General features: G+C 41.1%; 1 protein-coding gene across 5 annotated transcripts in view; it reads right to left on the reverse strand.

The window, feature by feature from the left end:
- Nucleotides 1-13,388: 13,388 nt before the first annotated feature.
- GFOD1 (Gfo/Idh/MocA-like oxidoreductase domain containing 1) overlaps nt 13,389-24,061 on the reverse strand; it is a 114,648-nt gene continuing 103,975 nt past the window's right edge. For all 5 annotated transcript variants that reach the window (XM_075062850.1, XM_075062851.1, XM_075062854.1 and 2 more), the window contains one exon: nt 13,389-15,535. In XM_075062850.1, coding sequence (XP_074918951.1) covers nt 14,616-15,535 — 920 coding nt within the window. In that variant the 3' untranslated portion in view covers nt 13,389-14,615. The remainder of the gene's footprint in view (nt 15,536-24,061) is intronic.

Raw genomic sequence — 24,061 nt, forward strand, 5'->3', positions numbered from 1 at the left:
CAGGGAGAAATAATTCTCGTATGTCTCCAGACTCTAATGTTTGTTTCTTTACTTGACATCATTTAAAATCTGTTATTCTAGCAGCCTATGGGACTTCTCAGTCTTGGCAACTGAGCTGGAGTTGTTCATACTGATTATTCCTTTAAGTAAGAGCTGAGGTACACCTTGTTTTTGTACCAATTTAACTATATTGGTTTAGAAGCTGATACAGTTAAACGGATGCAATGCCTTAACATGGGCACAATTATATACATGATAAAGTTTTATAAAGGTGTTTATAGGAGTATAGGTACCACCTTTAAGCACTATGAGCACTTTTCTAAACAGATATAATTAAAATGGTACAATAACCGTGCACAGACATTCCTAATTTGCAGGTGTTCACATACTACAGCATATTAGAAATGGATTATATATGATAACTAGATTTGTTCTATTAATTATATTTAATTATGATTATATTAGGGACCATGAGTAAAGGGAGTGGAAATTAGGAGACTAGGCTTCTGTTCCCAGCTGTCACTGACTTGCTGCATGACCTTGGATGAGATAGTTAACCTCCCCGTCCTTCATTGTATAAAATATGGATAATATATAGCCAGCAGTAATTGAGATCCCATGATGAAAAGTACAACATGAATGCAAATATTAGTAAAATACTGGTTTCTTTGTTTGTTGAGTCTTTCACTGTGGGCCAGATTGTGAATCTCTTACTCCCAGGGGTGACACAATAGGAATTATTACATATTATATAAAAACACAGACCCGTTGAGCTTGCATCTAATTTAAAATGAAAAGACATTAAAGTTGCATGTACATTTCATAATGATAAACTGCAAGAAAGAACAATTCTGGATTATTCTTCTTGAATTTGGCTTTTAACACATATAATAGGGTCTGATCCAGGCCCTAAATGATATATTTCATAAATGGTCTTTGCACTAGTATTACTGACAGCACAGCTGTGCCTGACCATGAAATTTCAGCCAATATAGGCCATGTGTGTATTAGCAATGACTGAACCACTGGCAGAGATGAAGTCTAATCATTTGAGCAGAAGACTCAAGGAATTTAGGAATTCTAAACCAAGCGATCATACTGACTTTCCCTATGGCCTCATACAACATAAATAACTTTTCTATTTCAGTTTTGCCATCTGCAAAATAGGCAAGTATGATTATTCCCATCCCATGGGGGCACTGTGTGAAGAGTCATTCATGTTTAAGTGCTCAGTATTTTAATACATTGTCAAACTTAGCTGTGAGCTTTCGTCAGTCCTTGATGACTCAACACCTCGGTCTGTTGGCCAGCCTGTTTCCTCCTTTCTCCAATAGGCTAGCCCACCAGTGGCCAGACAACAGAAGTTAGTCCTACCTAGCAACTGGTATGGCTAGAAGGGCCTGGCTTCCATTACTACTGCAGCAAGATCAACTGTAGCATTGCTTTTGCAGTTGTGAAACCACAAACAGAAGTCTTAAGATAAGTAGATACAAAAAGGAGGCCATTTTAAACAAAAAAATTATGTCAGACCATCTCAGCAGAAGAGCTTTCAAGCACTGGGATTGAGACTCAAGCCTCTCATCACAAACACAGTATTTTACACGATCTGGTAATACCAGCATCGTTGAACTCGGCACAGTGGTTCTGGAATCCTAGCAGCTTTTTGTAAGCTGTTGTATATACCCAATAAATGAGTCATTAGCATATTTTAAATATTTATCTTTAATCTTTAAACACTAGCAGAATTAACAATAACACTGTATTAAAAAGAAGGATAGGCTTTGCGGCTGAAGCACAGTAACGGAAGGCAAGAGATTTGTGTTATGTCTGCAGACCTGAGGTAACTGCAGTGAACACATACCTGGAGTTATCTACACTTAGGCCATGTCTACACTACAAAATTATGTTGACCTACCTTATGTCTGCATACAACCATCACAGTTATAAAGTCACTTGTGCGTGTGCACACTTGGCTGCTTGTGTGAAAGGTGTCTCTCCTCACCAGAAGCGCTTGTATCGATTGTACTGTCAGAGTGGGGCATTGTGGGATGGCTTCTGAAGGCCAGTAACAGTTGATGTAAGGAACACAGTGGCCACACCAACATTGCGTTGACCTAATTACATCAACCTTGACTCTATGCCACTTGGGGAGGTGGTGTTACTAAATCAGCGTGGAGAGGCATTTACCTCATTGGGAGCCAAATTTTAAGTGAAGACACTTCCACAACTAGGTTGCTGCAAGGCAATTTACGTTGACCTAACTGTGTAGTATAGATCAAGCCTTAGAATACATCTCTTTAGCTAGCCTTGCTCCGATCAGAGAAGCCACACTGTGAAATAACATTTGAGTGGCTATGTCAGCACTGGCGCTGCACTCACTCGTGTAGCACTGAGACTCCTGGGGACATGTCCAAGGGTTCTTTGGGCTGCAGCATGCTGAGTTACTCTATGCATTCTTTCCCCATGAATTGTGGAAGAACTTGAGTCTCCTTTCTGGGCACACAGGGGGATTGTGAGAAGGCATTGGAGATCTGCCAACACACGAGTGGCACTAGCCTGCATCCACATTGCAGAGGGAATCCGTGAGGAGCTAGTAGTTGTGCTAACTCAAGCTTTAGCTTATGGTCCCTGGTGGACCAGTCATCTTGAGATCAAAGCATTACCACATTCAGTTTAAGGGGTTGTGTGTGTGGACAGGATTCGAGTTAGATGCAACACTTGTGAACTTTGCCATGAAGACAAGTCATTTAACATTTCCATTTATTCACCTGTCAGATGAGGGTAATACTTACTTCTCTGGAAGGATATTGTGAGAATTAAATCATTGACATTTACAAAGAGGTTTAAGATACTCACGTGGAAGGTGCCAGATAAATGCAAAATATGCTGAAAGGGGCTCATGGCTGCCATCAAGTTGGTCTTGAATCCAAAAAATCATGGACCTCGGGAAGCCAATGGGTGTGCCAAGGGTGAGCCTAAAATCTCTTTCAGGCTCAATAAATGGAGCAACCAAGCCCCTTCATATAGTAAAAAAAGCCACAGTCATGACGATGACCCAAGACAATAGGCTGCCTGGCAGGCGAGAGTGAGCCCAGAGAGTTTAACAGAGATTTTCCTGGTTGCAAACACAAGGGGTTAGGAAATTGGTTATAGACTGTAGGTGTCAGAAGCATCTGAAAGCCAGGAAGAGTTGTGTGACTCTGAGAGGAAGACAAAGCACAGGGTTTCTTGGGCACAGAGCTCACTGAAGTGGCAGACTTGGGGATTTCTAAGCAAGGAAAGTGCCTCTTGTTTCTACTGAGTTCAGGGAAATAAGACTTTATGTGCACTTTTTGTAAAGTAACAAGTTTAAACCAAGAATATATGTGGAAATAACCTTGCAAGACCCTGAATATTGGCTACATACTTGGGCCAAAGGAGCAACATTATCTTATTCTTTCTTGCTTAAATAAGAAGTTATTTAAGCTCACTCCAGAAACAACTAAGTGTTAAATGAGCAGACTGGGTAGCATATGTGGGCCTTAAACATATGTACAATAGATTCATGGTTCTCTGATGCTATGTGGCAGCTCAAGATCACACTCAGTCCTCCTCTTTTTTTAAAATCCTCCAAAATCTGAACATACAATATTATTGGATTTTAGGGGGAAAAGACTGGGGAAAGCGGACAGACTTATTCATAGAAGAACAACAGCTTAATATAAGGAAACTGACATTGCACTGAAGGAGATTAGCCACTAACATGCAAGCTATTGTAGATAAGAAAGCAGTTGTATAAATATAAAACTAATGATGGACAACAGTGAACAGCAAGGATGTTATAAATCACAAGAGCAAGTCCTAGTAGAGCTAAGCAGGAAATTATAAAGTGTCCTGAATGACTGCTGCTCTGATTTAACATTTGCACTCTCATGTAGTAAGATATACACTATGAATACAAATCTCCAGTCACACTGCACTCCTGTGCTTGTGGAGTTTTTTTCCCTTTATTTTCTTGAGAAATAAATCATTTGGGAGAAAGTTAAGTAATATCATCCGCTGAACTTGCTTTATACTACAGAGCACACACTACAGCTCATGCATTGCTTCAATACTTTAGCCCAGCTTAAAAAAAATAAATCCCAAATTGTTCAGCAAGGGATATTTATCAGTGTTTTCTGTGAATTTACATTTTAATCCTGTTCTTGATTTTCTTCTGCACACATACATCTTTTCAATCATTTTCCTCCTAGTGCTGGACAACACTTCCTTACCGGAGTGTCAGCAGAAAGTTAATTATTCTAAAAAGTTAAACAGCAGTTTCAAGTTTGGGTGGTTGTTTTTGATGCCCTGGCTGGATAGCCTGAGTACAGGTTGAAGCTTTCAGATTTAACTGCCTGAAGTTAGGCACCTGAATAAGCAGCCTCATTTTCAAAGGTGATGAGCATTAGCAGCTCCCATGATTTCAAACAAAGTCTTTAAAAAGCAGGTTCCTAAATATGGATTTAGATGCCAAACTTTACCAACCCAACTTTGAAAATGCTGGCCTTAGTATTTAAAGCTTCATTAGCATGGAATTTTGTTTAGATTTATGGTTGTATTCATATGCACCTTTATAATTATATATTGTATGCTTACCTGTAAACTAATCATCCCACTGTACCTCTGGCAATTGTTTTCATGCTAATTTCCCCTAGAGCACAGTTGTACAAGTGTTAATTAGCTTTTACCCCAGAAATAAAAGTAGGCCTCAGGTTAATGTGAAATTGCTGGGAAGGAATGAGATGTAAATTTCAGCCTTATGCAACTACTGTGGGAGGCAGCATTCTACAAGGCTGGCTGACCAACCTAGTGATATTTTGGCCTATGCGGGGCAAACAATATTTAAAACAGAATTTGCAAAAGATATTGATTTTATACTGCCTAGCACCTTGGCTCTGTTTAGACTAGGAGAAAAAGCTGTTTTTTAAAAAATATATTCACTAACATGCAATAATGTTGTGATATTTGTAAATGCGACTACTTTAGGTAGGTTTTCCACACATTTTAAAGATGTTAACTGATTGTGATCCACCCTGGCCTCCCTTTGGGGTGGCTGTACTTTTTTGATGACTGAAGTGATTTCCCTCCCCCCCCCGCCCCACACGCATTGTTTATATACAGTATATAGCACTTTGGGACCCTTTAAGGTAAAAGACTCAGTAGGCCAGATTTGTAAAGGTATTTAGGTGCCTCAACAAGCAGATAGGGATCTAGTGAGATTTTCAAAATTGCCTAGGCATTTCAGTATCCTATCTGCTTCTTCAGGTGCATAAATACCAGTACAAATCTGGCCACATATGGTCATGTAATCATTAATGCATCGGAATAACTGCACTTTATTCGTGGTCGGGAAGTGGCCAGGTCTGACAGAGCAGAGTTTTAACACCTTTTTGGTGTGCTTTACTGTCAAACAAAAGAAAATGTAACAAATACATTTGCAAATGGAAGGAGTTCAAGAAGGATACTGATAAACTAGAGAGGGTTCAGAGAAGGGCAACGAGAATGATTAAAGGATTAGAAAACATGACTTATAGTGACAGACTCAAAGAGCTCAATCTATGTATCGTAACAAAGAGAAGTTTAAGGGGTGACTTTGTAGGGATATTAAAGAAGGTACTAACAGTGATTCCCTTAAGTGACAGTGCCCCCCCATAATTTGTCCCCCACACTTTAAAAATCCAACAGTTTCACCAAGCACAAAAATCTCTTTTAGTTCTTGTTAAAACTTGTAAGCTACTGTCTGTAAAAACCATTGATTGTATCTGTCCTGTGAAAGATGCTCTATTACTAGGTAAAACTTGCAAACAAGTTAATTGACTTTGTTCTTGAAGTAAACACTATGCTATCACCCCTGCTGTGAGCCTTAAGCTGTAATTGATACAATGTAAACAAATGCTATAAGCCCTTAAGTGACTTTCACTTCATTGTAACAGCAATGGCTCCTAGGAACAGACCACCACCCTCTGTGATTAAAGGGCCAGGAGTCTCAAATGAATTAGTACACACTCCGAAAGTGGTGGAGACAGTCAATTAAAATATGGTTAAGATATGGAATGTATGTTGATGAATGCTTGATGTACGTGAATGGTTAGGGAGGTGCCAGCCTAGAAAGGGAGTATCCATCGGCCGAAGAATGTGTCAAGTGGACCACCAGACAACCTCCGGAGGGTAAACTGGGATCCACCCCAACACCTGAAAGGATGAGAAACACAAACTTTGGACAGTGTGGAGCCACCAGGAATGTGCCATCTGCTGACTGAGTCAGCAACAGCAGGATGAAACAGTTCCCATAGACTAATATAGGAATTTATTCCTATAAGAATGGACTCTAAAGACTGAGGACTTTGAGTCTCTGGTTCTGCTGCCAACCTTCAAGAGCATCATGTGCATCTGACACAGACTCGGCTCCATCCTCATGACCAAGATACCTGGCCACTAACTTGGCATGAGCAACTTCTAGGCTGGTAACTATAACACCTATACAGAACTTGAATGAATGATTGTGTGAATGAATATGTGTGTGTGTGTGTGTGTGTGTATAAGGAATAAGTAGTAATAGGAATAAGTAGTTAAACAACGTTGTTTACTTTTATCTTTTGCTTTATTATTATATTTACAATAAATGTGGCATCTTTGCCTTACCCCTCTTAATAAGATCCTGCTGGTTTTTATTCTATTGGTATAACAACTTGATAACAGTCAATAAGTACCTACATGGGGAACAGAACATTGATAATGAGCTCTTCAGTCTAACAGATAAAGGTATAACATGATCCAGTGGCCAGAAGTTGAAGCTAGACCAATTCAGACTGGAAGAAGGTGTATGTTTTTAACAGTGAGGATAAATAACCATTGGACCAATTTACCAAGAGTTGTGGTGGATTCTCCATCACTAGCAATTTCTAAATCAAGATTGGATGTTTTTCTAAACGATCTGCTCTCGGAATACTTTTGGGGAAGTTCTATGGTCTGTGTTATACAGCTCAGGCTAGATGATCACAGTGGTCCCTTCTGGCCTTGGAATCTATGAAGAATACCCTACTGCTGTAAAAGAAAAACACAATGGGTCTTGTAAAAGTAACAAATTCCTCACTTCTTGCTGAACACTACTAGTACCTTGAAAATGTGGTTCTTTCCTGTGTCACAGAGAGATGGCGGGGGGGCACACCCATTTTCTGGCAGACCCTGTTTTCTGGCAGAGCCTATACACCCAGACATGGGATAGGACTACCAGGGTATTTAAATTGCTACCCTGTCCTAAAGTGTCTTTCTGCAAACACAAGAAAATTTCTCCAGGTTAAATCATTTCAGAAGGAGTTAGTTCAAAAACTTGCTAAAAAGTTAAATCTTCTAATATCTACTGCTCCCTTCCCTAACCCCAAAATTACCTCATGCTGCTGCAAGCACAAATCTTGTGTATTTTGCTCAGACATGCTGAACTTAATCATACCAGAAGACAGAAATAACTGATGCTGTTTCACTGCACCAAACGCAAGAGGCCGAGAAAAAAAAAATGGCTGACAGCTGGAATCATCTCCTTTTATGTCTTTATTTGCCATTCAGGATCCTTTTATTCCATCAATGCAAATATGCAGAACAGCCAGAAACCATGTTTTAAGCAGCACATACCAGTTGGCTGAGTATAACTAACTACATTCCCCAAGCAATATAAAATGAACAATGCACATCATCTTCCAGGAGAAGAGACAGATATTGTGGCAACTGAGAAACACAGTAGGCAGCTTTCTTACAAAGTAGTTTGGCTGTTAAAATGCTAGAACTGTCACTGTCCATTTCTTTAAAAAAAAAATCCTACTATAATTTAAACACTTTTTTTTTGCTATCTACATTATATATAAAATATAGACTCTGTTTACTTTATAACACTTATTTTTTCTTGATAAATAGCTCTTTAAAATATCTACTGTACATATGTCCATGCACTGATTTTTATATATATATATATATATATATATATATATATATATATACATACACACACACTTTGCATTTATGTTTGAAAAACACAATAAATATCTTTAATATTGATATAGCAACAAACTGAAGATACTTTTGCTTTAAGATTTGAAAAAACAAAAACAAACAAAAAACAACCAGACAGTACAAAGAGAAGCAATGGGCACCATTCATGAACCAGGCATAGCAGGGAGCTGCTGTCTGTCCTAGCTGGGCAATGGGAATGTAATTTATTCAAATTTAGCAGATTTTTACTAAAGCAATTTTTTGCTTTGGGATTAGCTTCAAAATCAGCAGTTAACCCCCTGAGCTACCCTGTGTTACATAGAGTGAGAGCAAACCTGATGAGGAAGCAAAAGATGCCTTTCTCAACAGATACCTGTCTTGATGACCTGCAATGGGATGAGAAAGAAAGTCCATACCAGTGGGCTTGACTGATGGTTAAAAAGAAACAAAGCTGTGGGAAGGACTGTAAAATCATATAAACCATATGATAAACGTGTTAATCCTCATTTTAGAGCTTCTAAAGATGATAGCTAGCACTGCAACACCAGAAGTGGAGAACCTTGATTATCTACAGCCAAGTCCATGTAATCAACCAGAGTTCCTATATAGAACAATGGCAATATATGAGTGAAACACACTGGGCCAAATTCAGACTCTGACAATACAAATCTATAGACTTGCACCTATCTATACCAGGACCGAATCTGGCCCAGTTAAAACTAATTCAGTGCTGATCTGGCCATCATGACAATTTTGATTTAGAGGCAACATCTTCTCCAAAAGAAGAGACAATTCAGGTTCCTTGTTAGCACAATCCTGATCATTCTGTGTTTCAAATGCTTGGCATCAGAGCAGCAGCAAGAAAGAGACAGTTGTTCAGGTATGGGTGGGTTCATGAATGCAGCCTTATGTACAGTCCTATCTATTTAAAATTCCTCCTTTCATGCATGAAGGAAGTGAGGATTTGGGGCGGGGGCAAGGGGGTTGGACGTCATTGTTATTTAATGGAATCTACCTTGTAGGTTAAGAAATCCACAGCAAGGAGAGAATTTTAAGTGAACAGGACTAAAGATTATTCATTCATACTTCATCTGCAAAATTTACAGATTTTGCTTCCTGCTATCCTGCATAAGTCTGCCATCTCACAGCTAGTCGTAAATACCCAAAAGCCTTCTTTAGAGGTCAAACAGTTCAGTGTTGAGCTTTTCAGCTATTTAAGGGCATATCACTTGCCCATCAAGGAGGTAAGAGTGTAAAGCCAATGCTAGATGCTTTTAAACTCTTGTAGGTACAGAAATGAACAGATTACACTCAGTGTATTATACACCTGTGCCCTGAAATAATGTGACCCAATAAAACACGAATTCGGCTATAATGCAGTAAAGCAGCGCTCCGGGACAGTGGGGCTGCGCACGCCAGCAGATCAAAGCAAGTTCAATATAACACGGTAAGATTATTTTGGCTCCCGAGGACAGCATTATATCAGGGTAGAGATGTACTTACAACATATAGAAGTTCAGAGCTAAAAACTTCCAGTGACAAGCATTGCTGTCAGTAGTCATTTATGGATCTCTGCAAAGATGTGATGGAGATGCTATGTTTGTCTTTTGGGGTGAAATAAAATCAGCTAAGAATAATCTTAATTTTTGTACAGAACAGTCATTTTTAGTTGTTTTTTGCTATAGTTGTAAGGACATAAAAATAAATGGGATAATGGCAGAATTGAATAGTTTACGTGCCAGGACAATGTGGAGCAGAGATAGGGATACCCCTTCTCTTCTGTGGTCATGATAATTCAAAAGCTACTGAAGAGATGAGAAAAGAAAAAGAAATTCAGTACAAAGTGGAGAGTGCCTATGATTGCTCTAAGCTAGCTAGACAGGAATTTCTCATGCTTTCAGCCAAAGATTAAGATGAGTTTTGCAGAAACTCATGCTGAGTCTGAGCTTGTCTGTGCATGCATTGACTCTATGCCATACAGAGATCCTGGGTAAGAAAGTATTATCTGTACATAGGTATTTTCTAACTATACAGGTTGAATGCTACTAATCTAGCCATGTGCACGATATGAAATAAGGGAAAGCCCAAAGCTTGAGGTTGCTAACATTGTTTAGGGCTTAACTGAGCTCTGCATTGGGACACAGCTCCAGGGGGAGTTCGGGGAGGAATTTTGCCCTTGGGAAAACATGACTCCTTCCTAAGCTCCCTGACACACAGGCAGAATGCACCTGTTGTTACACTCATCCAGGGATTACAGTATACTTCATTTGCATGGCTGGTGTATACAGGGCCATGGACCCACCTTCTCACCCACTTGGGGTATCTTGAAACTTATGGGGCACATGGAAGGACTGCAATTGTGCCTTGCTGCTACACAAGGCACAATTTACCTCTTTGTTCATTGGAGCCCAATCCAACTCCACATGGAATCAATGGGAATCTTTCTACTGAATTCACTGCAAGGCATAACCTGCCTCTTAATGAGCATTGCTTTGGCTCTCTGCCTCTTTGGCAGCAGATCACAATGTTTAATATCACAGGTACACAAGTAACGAATGGCAAAGAAAAGAGCTTCTCCAACAGCAGCCCTAGAAAACAAGATTATTTTTGATTTAGCAAGTGCACAAGGTTACTTCTGGGCTACTGTACATTAAATAGTAGCCTGGATTTGAATAACTGGGTCTGCACCAATTCTAGCAGGAGCTCAGATCTTGTGGCACTAAAGCAGAGGTAGGCAAACTACGGCCCGCGACTGTCCTGCCCGGCCCCTGAGCTCCTGGCCTGGGACGCTGGCCCCTGGCCCCATCCCTGCTGTCCCCCCGCCCCCGCAGCCTCAGCATGTGGCGCTGCCAGTGCTCTGGCCTGCCGCACCTGCTGGGCAGCACAGCGGCATGGCTGGATCCGGCATGCTAAAGGGGCAGGGAGTGGGGAGTCCCAAGGGGCAGAGAGCGCTTGGATGGGGCAGTGGTTCTGAGGGAAGGGAGGGCGTTCAGGGGATGGGGAATGGGGGTGGGGTTTGGCTAGGCTTGGGAGTCCCAGGGGGCCTGTCAGGGGGCAGGGGTGTGGATAAGGGTCGGGGCAGTCAGAACAGGGGGGGTTGACTAGAGGGTTGGGTCCCTGGGGGGCGGTTAGGGGCAGGGGGCGGTCAGGGGACAAGGAGCAGGGGGGTTGGATGGATTGGGGTTCTGAGAGGGGCAGTCAGGGGGCGGGAAATGGGATGGGCAGATGGAGGGGGCAGGGACCAGCGTGTTTGGGGAGGCACAGCCTTCCCTACCCAGCTCTCCATACAGTTTTGCAGCCCCGATGTGGTCCTCGGGCCAAAAAATTTGCCCACCCCTGCACTAGAGAAAGAGTAGCATTAAAACTGCTATTTCAAATACACTGGTACAGTACCAGGGATTCTTTTAAATTAAATAATGTAAACTGTTTTTAACCATTGGCCAAATTCTTAATGTGATGTGAACTCCAGGGGCCAGCTGCAGCATTCTGCTCAATGTACTTCAAACGGTCCCCAAAATAATGATGGTTTGATACTGCAAATCTAAATAGCCCTCATATAGAGTAAATCATAATTTTACTGGAATATTATGACACATTCTACAAATAAACTAATCACTTGTTCCTTTAATTCAGATGGCAGTTTAATATATTTGCATCTGATACTACCAAAACCTTGCCCAGATAGCAGTATTTCATCTCACCTTACATCCTGGAAAGTACAAAAACTTCATTAAATCCTGACTGCAAGCTGTCACCAGTTGCACCCCCGTTAGAGTTAAACTCTGCAAATTGCAGTATCCAAACCAATAAGGCTAAGGAGAGGAAGGGTGATGCACAACCACCTGAAAGCTTTCAGCTCAGGGCCAGAAAAACTGAATTCAATAGGACTCTGTGTTCTGCGTGCATGGAGCTCACTGCAGGAACAAGGCCCAGGATTCTAGCACTTACGCTTTCAGCCAGAACCATAAAACTGCAGAGAGGCACAAATGTTAAAAATATAGATGGCAAAGATATTACATTTTGTGTAGCACCTGGCACAATGGGGTCCTAGTCCATGACGGGAGCTCTGTAACCTTACTGCAATGCAAATAATAAAAGATTGAACCAAAATATTTTTTCGTTTAGATTTAATTCAGGTTTGGGGCTACAGTTTGGGATGATGTTTTCTTTTACCAGACTTGATTTATCATACCTAGCTCCCTGCCATTGATTTTTCTGTCCCTTAGTCATCCACTTTATCCTGCATCCATGACTCTACCTTTGTCCTCAGTAAGGAGATTACACCATACTGCATTAAAAATAAAAAAATAAAAAAAAATATCAATATGTCTCTTGACCCACTCTGATTAATATCATTCTTTTGCTAAGAGAGATTTACTTTTTAATCTGACTGTCCCTCTAGTGGGGTTGTGGAGTTGTGTGTGTGTGTGTGTGTGTGTGTGTATGTGTGTGAGTGAGAGAGAGCGCGCAGGTTTATTTAAATAAAGGAATAGTGTTGTATGCAACAATGATTGCAATCTTGACTATTTCCTATTTGCTTAATTGCTTCATTGATAATTATTTTCCAAGGAATAATTTTAAACAATTGGGGGAAAAAAAGTAGAAACTTGAGACCCTAGCAGGAGAAGCCCTGCATCCTTGCCCAAGGCCGTAGCAGAAGCAGTAAACAACAGATATAATTGCTAGAGCTGGTCAAAGAGTAATCATCCAATAGTCTGATTCATTTCACAATATTATTAAACAAATGTTATGACCTTTTTCCTCCATCATTCACGCTATTTAAAGATCTCAGTAAAGAAGTTGTGAAAGTTCACAAATAACTAGGATTTTACATATTTTTTCAAATAAAATTTGTACTGAGCATTACTCTCCCAGTTCAGTAAATGCAGCACTAAAGCCTAGACCATAGCAGTCAAGAGAACAAAGTAATAAGGTAGGGGCCAGTAGCAGGATTCCTAAGGGAGCTCTAAGCTCCCCTAAACATGACAGAGCTGTAAACATTTTTTTTTAAATTTAAAAATAGAGTCATAATTTTTGTAATTTAAACAATTAATTAGTATACTGACCTGGTGTCCCTGAGAAAAAGGTTCAAAATTTCTCTCTCAATCCTTAGAGCAAGCATATATCTTCTAAGAGGTCCTCTCTCCCCTCCCTCTCCCGCTCCCCCCGCCCCCCGGCTGCCCAATCAGATTAATCAAAACAAGTCATTTTGCTACGGGTTTAAGACAAATGCAATTTTGTTTTGTATTCTTTTCGGGATTACATTTTATTGTGTTATTTTTCATAGCTGCAGCCCCGATGCTGCAAACTCGTGAACATGTGAGTAGCTTAATGCATAAGAGGAGGCCCACAGAGCTCACCAGGACTACTCGAGCATGAGAGCAGGGCCTAACACATTAAAGACAAGGGGGATAAGTAAACCAGAGACCATTTGTCTGTTCCTGCAGAACAGTCAGCACAGTACCTGCGGCTGCTGACTTTAGGCAGTTAAGGAGGTTTTTGCTTTTTTCCCTGCAAATCTATAAGAATTTTTCTCATTCTTTGTGGCTTATCATTCAGACCTTCCGTCTTCAGGAGCTGAAAGCTTCTGGGCTGAGCAACGGGGAACTTGGTGGCTGGTGCAGATTTCTTCTTTTAGCTTGAGGTTCACATGCATGTAAAAACACAAAAACTCAAAACATAGCTTTTGGGGAAAAGCCCACTTAGTTTTGTATATTCTCTGCCATAATTCAAGCCCAGTTCACTCAGAACTCAATCCCAGGCTCACAGGAAAAAAAAGTGTGTAAACCTGGTCCAAGTTTTGGCTGTGTAACAAACCCCAAATCAGGAGAGTGTCACGTGGCCTGGATTTTGCTGATGAAGGTTTTGCACAAACCTTCTTTATGAGCACATCTGTACAGCTAACATTGAAACTCAACATGATTGTAGAATGCTTTCCCCAACCCCACCCCCCAGTTATATGAGCTGCTGTGGGAGATTGACTTGTTTACAAAAGCCACAATGTTCTCTACTTAATTGTAGTTAAAAAAACAAACAAAAACAAAACAAAAAAGCCCCCTCAGAATAAACTATGAAAAACTGAGCTGCCAAGTGTGTCCAGGTCACATGACACTTGGTCACACCAAGTCTTATTATTCTATGTACTGGTTAGTAATGTAGCAGTACAGTGTGGTGTTGTCAGCTGGCATGGTAGGAACTCTTCACGTCGGATGCCACAGGAGACTTTCTGACATGACAGAGCCTTCACAGCCCTCTGGCAGGACAGGTAAGTCAAAAAGGACCTTCCTGAACTTTCACAGTAAGCACAACTGGATCAGCTAAGCACTTCCATGCAGGAGACAGATTCCATGATATCTTGCTATCCAGCCAGTTAATACTGCTGCTAAACAGTTAGCACAAATTATTTAGGTCAGCCCTTAAACAATTCTCATTTCCAGCTGTCTAGCTTAGGCATTTCTAACGCACCCATCACTGTAATATAGAGGCGCCAACTAGTTTAGTTGGTTTAAACACCAAATTTGTCAAACTTTTATATGTCCAAATCCTTATGCTGTCTGAATTATTCTTTAAGAGCTGTTTTGTTTCCATTCCTTTTTAAGAGCTGAGTGAAGCTAGCAGTACAGAGACATTCTGCTCCTACGCATGGCTTCACTGATCAGGTATGCAGGGCTCAGCTCTGGCTCTTCTGTCATGATTGCAATGTTCTGCCATTCCCCTAGCTGGTTTGACTTTTTAATGGTGTCCACTACACACAAGGCATACAGGCAGTCATCGAAAGTCGCAGCCATGGTGAGGGGCCTCCCATCCCAGGTTCTCCTGTCATCCTGGTCCTCAAATGCTTGCCGGATGGCCTGCACCATCTTAATAGTGCCCTGAAGGTATGGGGAGGGGATATCACTGAAGGCCTTCTCAGGCAGTAAGGAGTTGCTGACTGGCATAGAGTCCTTTAGAAGGAGCTCTCTTTGAGGAGAGCTGTTTCTCTGCCCATACAAATCAGTGCCTATTACAATCAGTCGTCCAGTTGAACCTACCATAATAATATCCTGTTTGAATTCCCCAGGGACATTGAAGTTGAGGGTGACAGTGCAGCACACCCCACCTTCCAGAACCATTTGAAACGTGCAAAAGTCATCACTGGTAATCTGACGTATTCCCTTGATGTGGTCGGTCTGTTTCACAAAGGTCTTGAGCAGCCCATGCACTTTCACAGCCTTCTGGCTGGTGAGGAAGGTCAAGAGGTCGATGATATAGGTACCGACTGAGTGCAAACCCCCGCCCCCCATCAGGTCATCACAGCTCCAGTTGTACTTCTTGCCCAGCAGACTTCCACTGTGCACCTGCACCTCGCACACCAGCAGCTCCCCTACATAGCCCTCCTGAATCAGCTGCTTCATCTTCACAAAGGCAGGCAGGAAGCGGAGAACGTTCCCCATGATGCTCATGAGCTTGGGGTAATAATGGGCTGCAGACATCATCCTAAAGGCATCCAGGGGAGTTGCTGTTCGGTCACAGATAACATTTTTTCCAATGCCTGCAAAACAGAAAAGAGTGAGCAAGCTCAGGACGTTTTAATGGGCAAATATGGATCAAGACCAACAAGAGACATCCTGGAAAGAAGACAACACTTTGTGAACCAGTGGTACCATATGCACAAAAATCCCGCATGTGTCAGCTGACTGAATACTACAATGAAAACGAACCCCTTCCTGTTTTCAAAATTCATTCAGGCCGAAAAGGGGGTACGAAAGTGAGAAGTTAATCCTAGCCTTCCCTCATTCTTACTTGCAGAAGTGCATGGTAGAGGAGATCTTATGCCCAGAGTAGCCCACACTAGGACACTGAAAATCCTGGGATTTTCTTCTGAGGGGACTCATTTCTCCATCCCCACCCTTTCTGTTTGATGGATTTTGTAGGGGAGGGAAGTGTATTAGATTGATTGATTATTTTGGGTCGAGGAGTGGGAAATAGTATTTTACCCACAGAACATCATTCTGGCTGAGGTGCAAAATATTTGAGGGAGCCCCTTGTCAAGATGTTAGTAACATATCTAGGATGTCAAAGAAGACCTGTGATGTCTCAAAAGAGGTCAAACATGCAAACATATAACTGGGACGATCTGTCCTCCCACATTTCTCATATGTGCACATTGTTATATTGAACCTTTTATGAGGGTTCTGTTTTAACAAGCTACCTGTGTGTACTGAATGCAATTTAGGGTTTGATATTTAATAGTTGTTTTATTATTGACTTCTTCTTGATGGCTTCTTTCTTCCTGTACATATACAAATGCAGTGCTAGCAAGGTAAAGTTACACAAAATAAACCTGCAGTAACTGCTTGCATGCAGAAAGCAATTCAAAATGACAGCAGGGTAAATTACTTTGTACCATTCCAATTTGAGTTACAAGTGACACCTGTTCCCAGACAAAAAAAAGACTCAAATTGTTTTATATATTATTCCTGTACCTGGGCTTTTCAGATGTAAAGGGGGGTGAAAAGAACTGACAGTTCTTGAAGTCTTAATTCCATTTATAATAGCACAGATGGGTTTTTATGTCCGATGAGCAATGGCAGAACTCCTATCACCTATCTGGCCCTGCATTATGTCCTACCTTCCTCTAAACAAAAGCCTGAGAGGAGGAAGGAAGGTCTTGTGGAGAAGGACTCAGGAGATGCATGTTCAGTTCTTGTCTCAGACTAAATGTATGATCTCAGGAAAGCCATTTAATCTCTGTGTGACTCAGTCCCTTGTCTCTAAAACTGAGTATAGTACTTCCCTCCTTCATAGGGGTGTTTTGAACTCAGTGATTATTTCAACGAGCCATTTTCTGTTACATGGATGCTTTACAGTGGTCCCTAGGTTGGACAATTAGCCATGAACACAAAGAAAATGTCAGGTGCAGTTATATCCTAAATGTTTATGAGGTGCTCAGATGGCGGTGGGGTGGGTCATAAGGCCAGACAACCCTTTGGGGTCAGACTGGGACCACTCACATAAGGAACTAACTGCTCGCCCATAGGGAGGAAGCAGGGACACAATCTGTCCTTGACAATCAATTCATAAGCACTTCCTATTTAGTCTTTGTCTGCTACATATTGGACCAATCAGAATTGAAGCTAGGGCTGTCACCACCGAAGAGGCAGTCAAAACTGGTAAATCATCTCCACAGGACTAAATGAACTGCACTGAATGGACTGTGTCCCCCGTCCCCTTTTATATGGCCACTGACAAATAGGCCTCGTTTACACTGGTGACAGCATGTAAGTTATGTGTAGCCATGCATTACAGTGAAAAGCAGACTGTGTCCTCACTGCAGTGTGTAGCTACACGCATCAGTTAGAGCAGAGGTCGGCAACCTTTCAGAAGTGCTGTGCCGAGTCTTCATTCATTCACTCTGATTTAAGGGTTTGCGTGCCAGTAATACATTTTAACGTTTTTAGAAGGTCTCTTTCTATAAGTCTGTAATATATAATTAATTATTGTTGTATGTAAAGTAAATAAGGTTTTTTAAATGTTTAAGAAGCTTAATTTAAAATTAAATTAAAATGCAGAGCACCCTGGACTGATGGTCAGGACCCAGGCATGTGAGTGCCACTGAAAATCAGCTTGTGTGACGCCTTCGGCCCGTGTGCCATAGGTTGCCTACCCTGAGTTAGAGGCTCTGGCAGTGAGGAGGCCAGAGCCTTTTCCCATTGCTCAAGTCTTTCTCCATGGCAGGGATAGGCTCTGGCAGCAGGACACTATGCTGCTCAAAATATCACTGTAAACGTGGGAGGTACTGCTTGGGTAAGTAGAGAGCCATGTAAGGTGCATACCCTAGGGTTCTGGTGTGTCTTCACTCTATTCGCCTAAGCAGTGCCTCGCAACCTGCACTGCAATTTATACCCATGCTAGGGGGAGTGTGAAATGTATGTACTCGACATGCCGCTGTAAGTGTAGACATAGCTATAGACACATATAACCTCTCGGCTCTCTGAGAGAATAGAATCCTATTCTACTGGATTCCCTTTCAGTCATGGTTTTATTTTCTACATTTCCTTTCTCATCTTTACAGATTGCCTACAGACTGGTGTCTAAGCTTTCTCCTTTATAGTCAGCCTTCTCCTGCTCCTGCGTAATCCCTTCAGTGATGCCACAGTGCAGGATTTATTTGCATTCATCTTCCTGATCTATATTCCTTTAACAGGTAATGTTCTGCTGTGCCATTTGCTTCAGACACAGCTCGGTGCTTATTTCAACGAGCCATTTTCTGTTACATGGATGCTTTACGTGGTCCCTAGTTTGGACAATTAGCCATGAACACAGAAAAAATGTCAGGTGCAATTATATCCTAGGGGGTCATCATGTGATGTGAGAACATGAGACTAATAAGAAATTCTAACGATTATTCCTAGACAGTATTTCAGAAGGATTATTTCTGCTTGCCACAGTTTTCTTTGAGTCTTTGTTGGAGGATAATAGGAGTGGTCAAATGGTCCCAAATACAGTCAAATCCCTCAATGAGGAATCCCCAGAGGGTCAATCGTGAGCTGATCTACACAATGGAAGAGAACCTCCTGAGTTCAGTTCCTGTTTCAGTTTGATTCTCATCCTCTTCTCCCTTCCCTCAACACATGGTGCTGGGTTTTTTCCTGTCCTCCACACAGTCATTGATTACGTAAGATATGCAGCAATGTACACATGTGTAGATGAGGGCAAGACTGCATTGTGTTTGTAAACTCTTTGGAGCTCTGGGACAATCTTTAAGTGTGTGGAGTGCCTAGAACAACTGAGCCCTGATTGGGACCTTTGGAGCTACCAATATACAAACAAACAAAATAATAAAAGATTGAGCACCCTATGGGCCCTGAGACACAAGGGAATCGCCTTTAGAATCAGTGGGAGTTAGGCCCACACATGGAGGGATGAGCAGAACCAAGAGAGAAAGAGAAAGGCAGGGGGAATCTTGCAGTTTCTTTTAGCAGCATTTTGATCTGTTTTTTTAAACCGGATTCTTTATTAATTAAAAAAGCCTCAGATGCAAACCTTGAAGCTCATTGTTTATTTATATATATCCTAATCCACGTGCTATAGTCTACTCTGGTGGGGATTTGGACAACTTTCTGCTTTGTGCCCAGATAGCTCTTATATTATTACCAGCACTGATCTTTCAGGAAGACGCTGTTCAGCATTTGACTATGCGATACTAATCTCTGTCCTCTCCACAGCTGTACATTTACAAGCAGCTATAATGGTTTTCTTGAAACAGGGAGAACATGAAAAGTTTGCACAAAACAGCTGATTTCGAACACTGACATGTTTGTGCAGACCAAATATGAAACAGGGAGATCAAAATCTCCCCACCTGTCCCCCCACCCCCACCCCTACCCCTTGGGGTTTTCTTCTCCAAAGAAGAAATTAGCACCTTAGCTTTGAGCTGTGGGAATGAATCAGCTGCATGCTGACCAAAAGGCAGGGTTGAAGGAGAAACTCTTCTTTAAATATTGACAGTCTCAAGAAAACATGTGTGTCTGACTGCAAGTTCCAGAATTGGATTCTTTAGGAATGAACCTAGATACAGTATTTACCTCCTGCTGCCCAGGCCTAGGGTCAAGGTCTAGTTATGTCCACTGTTGGACAAGATACTTTTGAGAAACAGATTTAGCAAGGGAAATAACGGTCATTCTACTGGTCATTTCATCACTGCCTTAAACTGAACTAAGCGCAGCTTTTCCTACAAACATCTTTCACAAGAGCAGCTCACTGTTGCTGATAAAAAGAGCCACATTAATGACAAAAGCTAAGAAAAACATACCAAGCTTATTTCAGCAAGAATAGTAAGATATTTACCCACAGTGAGAAGTAGCAATATTTATGTTGTGAATCTCAAAAGGACTGGCTCTTTTGCAGGTTCCTATCCTTGTCCTGGAGTTCTTAACTAAAATAATAATTTTATACAAGTATGACCATCCAGAGTGCTCAATCCCACCCCATTTCCGAGTGCTCTACTCATCCCTTACTGCTGTATTACCTTCAAAGGGGGGAAAAGTCACACTTTTAATAAAATAACTTAGTTTCCAGCACTTCCGTCACCATTTCTACCATCCTACCTTCAAAAGGCCCCCTCAGCTCATAGAGACTCTCTCTTTGGCTGACACTTCTCCTCAAGTCAGAAGGTATGGCATAGCTAAAAAGGGTCACTCCATATAATGGACCAAATTCTGCTGTCAGTGACACAGGCGTATCTCTGTCATCACTCCAGTAGTTTCATTCTGGAGTCACATTCGTGTAACTAAGCTCAGAATCTGGCCCAATTGTGAACAAGGTACTGGGTCTGAACAGTAGAAATGGGGACTTCAGTTTCAGGTTGTTTTATAAGTACTGTAGCTTCCACAATGCTCCTGTGCCTTGGCAAGTTGGAGAGAGACAGACAGACAGACAGACAGAGACACACACACACACACACAAGCAATGGAACCACCCCAGGATATCACAAGCAGCAGTGCAGTCAAGTGTTCTGCTTGCCTTAAAAATGAGGTGGAGGGACTAGTTGGTTCAGGAGATTGGCAAAATGACACAAGAGGCTTTGGTTTCTAGGTCACCAGTTTACATTCACATATAGGCACTTGTCACTGAAAGCTGTTGGCATTTGTCAGCTTTTGAAATGAGCTGGTGGTTTTAGTCTAAGTCCAGGAGTCTGCTTCACAAAACCATCACTAATATTAGCCCTCCTTTGCTGAACTTGCTAACAAGGACGCCGAGGCCAAAAACTGAATGAGCTATGGAGACTGTACTAATTTTGAGAGTAAAATACACCTCTGAGCAAAACCCTATGCACACATACACACGCACCCACACATCAGGGCCTACACACCACTTAGGTCCTATTCAATCCTTATTTTGAGCATGTAAGGTTTGTGATGGCCCTCTGTACAAGGATGAATTTCACCCTAACTCCCTGGAAGCATTTGCTCCAGGCAAAGTGGGGCATCTGCCTGTTTTGTAGACAGGATTATCTGATACCTTACACAAGCCCAGAGATTTATAATATTTTAAAATCATGTGAGTTGATAGCATTTATCATCTATGTCATATAGATATCATTTATAATAGTTGGTGCTTTTCTTACGGCAACAGCTTGTGGAATCATGTAATCATATGTGACTCAGCTTTCATAAAAAAAAAAAAAGTATCTAGCCCTCATGGTTGCAGAGAAAAGCTTGAAAACATAAACATAAAGGCTCAAAAACCACCAGGCAGTTAGAACACAAACTTTATGTATATTTTTAAAACTCATGAATTTTAAGCCAATCTCATGATTTTCTGGGGGCCCAACTCATGATAGTTCAATGCTTGGGACTGGCATACTACATTTTATATAAAAGTTGCATAGCATTTTGGTTATCTGCTGTCCAGCAAGTCATTCTACCCACACACAATCCCTGTACTTGCCAGATGTCCTAAATAATTAGCAAAGAGTATCACGTTCCATGACTTGACCAATGCATGACAGCCCTAACTCACTTAGAGATTTTCCAGTTTAATCAATTCTAAAACTCTGCAATGCCAGCTTTATTTTTCCATCTGCTCTGTCTCCTTCAAATACGCTGACAGCCTCATTTTCACTGGAAACAAAATTAGATGTCCAAAATCCAGCTGGAACGAGGCTAACCCTGGACTTGTTCAGTCCAGGATGTGAACCTACAATCAAATATTTTCTCCTCTTCCTATTCACAAGGAAATCAAAAAGGCTTTTATTTGGAGTCTGGGCATCTAATAAAAAACTGCATTTACATCACAAAGATTCATTAGTCCAAAGCCTGCACCTATCACTGTTGCTCAGGGGGGTTTCAAGATCCTGAGATTTGGTAGAATGAGTTAAATTAGTCAGCAGAAAAAAGTATATTTTTGAAGAGAAAGGGCAGATTTAAACATTTCAAGGATAGTCTGAATGTTTAAATAGGGAATGGGGTCCTCAGAGTGTAGGCTGAACTCCCCAACCTGCGTGCCATGGTGGATAAAAAATTTTTTTTAAAGTTATTTAAATCAGATTTTTTAAATTTAAATTAAATACAGTTTTCTTTTAAAATTAAATATGAAATTATGACAACCTGTAATAAGATTTAAATTACTATAATTATTAAAAACATTTAAGTAATTAAAAAAAAGATGCTGCTTCATGAGTCCTCATCAGTTTGAATGAGCTTATTTAACTATATTCAGAATCAGGGAAAACACATTCTAAACTTTTGAAGTCACCTCAAGCTTTATAAATATAAAATCACAATGTTCTGTACTGAATTATGTATCTATATTATGTTCAATCTTTACACCAGAGCCACTGCCGGTATTGTCATGTTTGCAAATCTAAGGAATTTCAGTTCCTGTTGTGCAGAAAAGCTTTTGCCTTAATTACTTTTGGGTTCAGTTGAGCCAGCAGGTGCAGAAAGGATATTTTCCTTCATATAGATTAGTTCATTCAAAGTTTAGACATTTCCTCTTCCAGACTATGAATACAAACCAGGTGGGAAAGGATGAGATCTACTAATTCTAAAAACAGGGAGGAAAAGGAGGAGCCAGATTTTTAAAAGGTATTTAGGTATTAAGATTCGGAGAGGCACCTAGTGGGATTTTTAAAAGCACCTAGGCATGTTAGGCACCTAATTCCCATTGACTTCAACAGGACTTAGGCACCAAACCTGCTTAGGTACTTTTGAAAATCCCACGAGACACCTCTCCACATTTCTAGGCACCTAAATAACTTTGTTTCTTGTCACCATGAGTCAAATTTTCAATCTGTCAATTTACTAACCAGAGTTAATGCTTTCTTTGTTTAATCAAGGACAGCATATTCCCGTTTATCTAAAACTCTATTATCCAAACCACCACATTATCTTAATCCCCTCCTTGTCCCCCAGCATGAGACACCTGACCTCTGCGCATGTACTTCATGCTGAAGGATGGGATTCAGATAGCAGTTCGGATAATAGAGCAAAGAATTGCTCCTGTGGCAGCCCTACTGTCAGGGAAATGACACCTGATTCCTGCATGTACAAGGTGCAGGGAAGGTGGTGTCTTGGCAGGGCTGGGGATCTCTGCTTTGCCCCGACAGGACTACTACATATTCTCCCCCACCCCAATCCTCCAGCGAGCAGGTGTCACCAGCCCTGCAGCAACCAGGGAGCCCTCTGTAGCCCTGCTGTCACAGGAGTGAGTGAGCAGGGCAGAGCAGAGAGATCCCTGGCCAGGACTGCAAGGAGTAGCAGCAGCCCCAGACCGCAGGGAAGACTACCCTGCTGCTGATTGGCTCCTGCCCTCTTGATTAACCAGACTCCCAGTTATCCAAATTAAATCTGTTCCCCCCGTGCTGTTCAGATAATTAGGAACATACTGTAGTTTTAAATGCAAAACATGTTTTGATAAAGCTTTTTTCCTTATGTGGCCAGAATATTTAAGGTTGTTTTATTTAATTAATAAAAAAAAACTAAACTATTCTAAAATGATGTTTGTGCATTTTTAATTGAATTCCAATTTATATCAAATGCAGCTGGAAACAAATCATGAGTAAATAAAAGTCATCCTAATAAGGAAATGCATCATTCACCATTTTCTAATATATTAAAAATGTAAAACTGAAGAATATGAATAAATGTATGTTAAACAATATAATTTCTTAAATGAATATGCATAGATATGTATATCCTCCTGGTTAGCCCAGAGAACATTGTCTGAAAGTGTAGGCAACTGATTGACTATACTTGCAGTTCAACATTAAGAATGTTCAAGAGACCAAATAACCCAGCTCAGCCAAATTTTTTATCTAAAGGCAAAGTAATGTGGTATAGGAAAGAAAAACAGAAAGTACACCTCTACACCGATATAACGTCACCCGATATAACATAAGTACGGCCATACCGGGTCAGACCAAAGGTCCATCTAGCCCAGTATCTGTCTACCGACAGTGGCCAATGCCAGGTGCCCCAGAGGGAGTGAACCTAACATACAATGATCAAGTGATCTCTCTCCTGCCATCCATCTCCATCCTCTCACAAACAGAGGCTAGGGACACCATTCCTTA

The sequence above is a fragment of the Chelonoidis abingdonii genome, chromosome 2 (assembly GCF_003597395.2).
Source record: "Chelonoidis abingdonii isolate Lonesome George chromosome 2, CheloAbing_2.0, whole genome shotgun sequence".
NCBI classification, from domain to species: domain Eukaryota; kingdom Metazoa; phylum Chordata; order Testudines; family Testudinidae; genus Chelonoidis; species Chelonoidis abingdonii.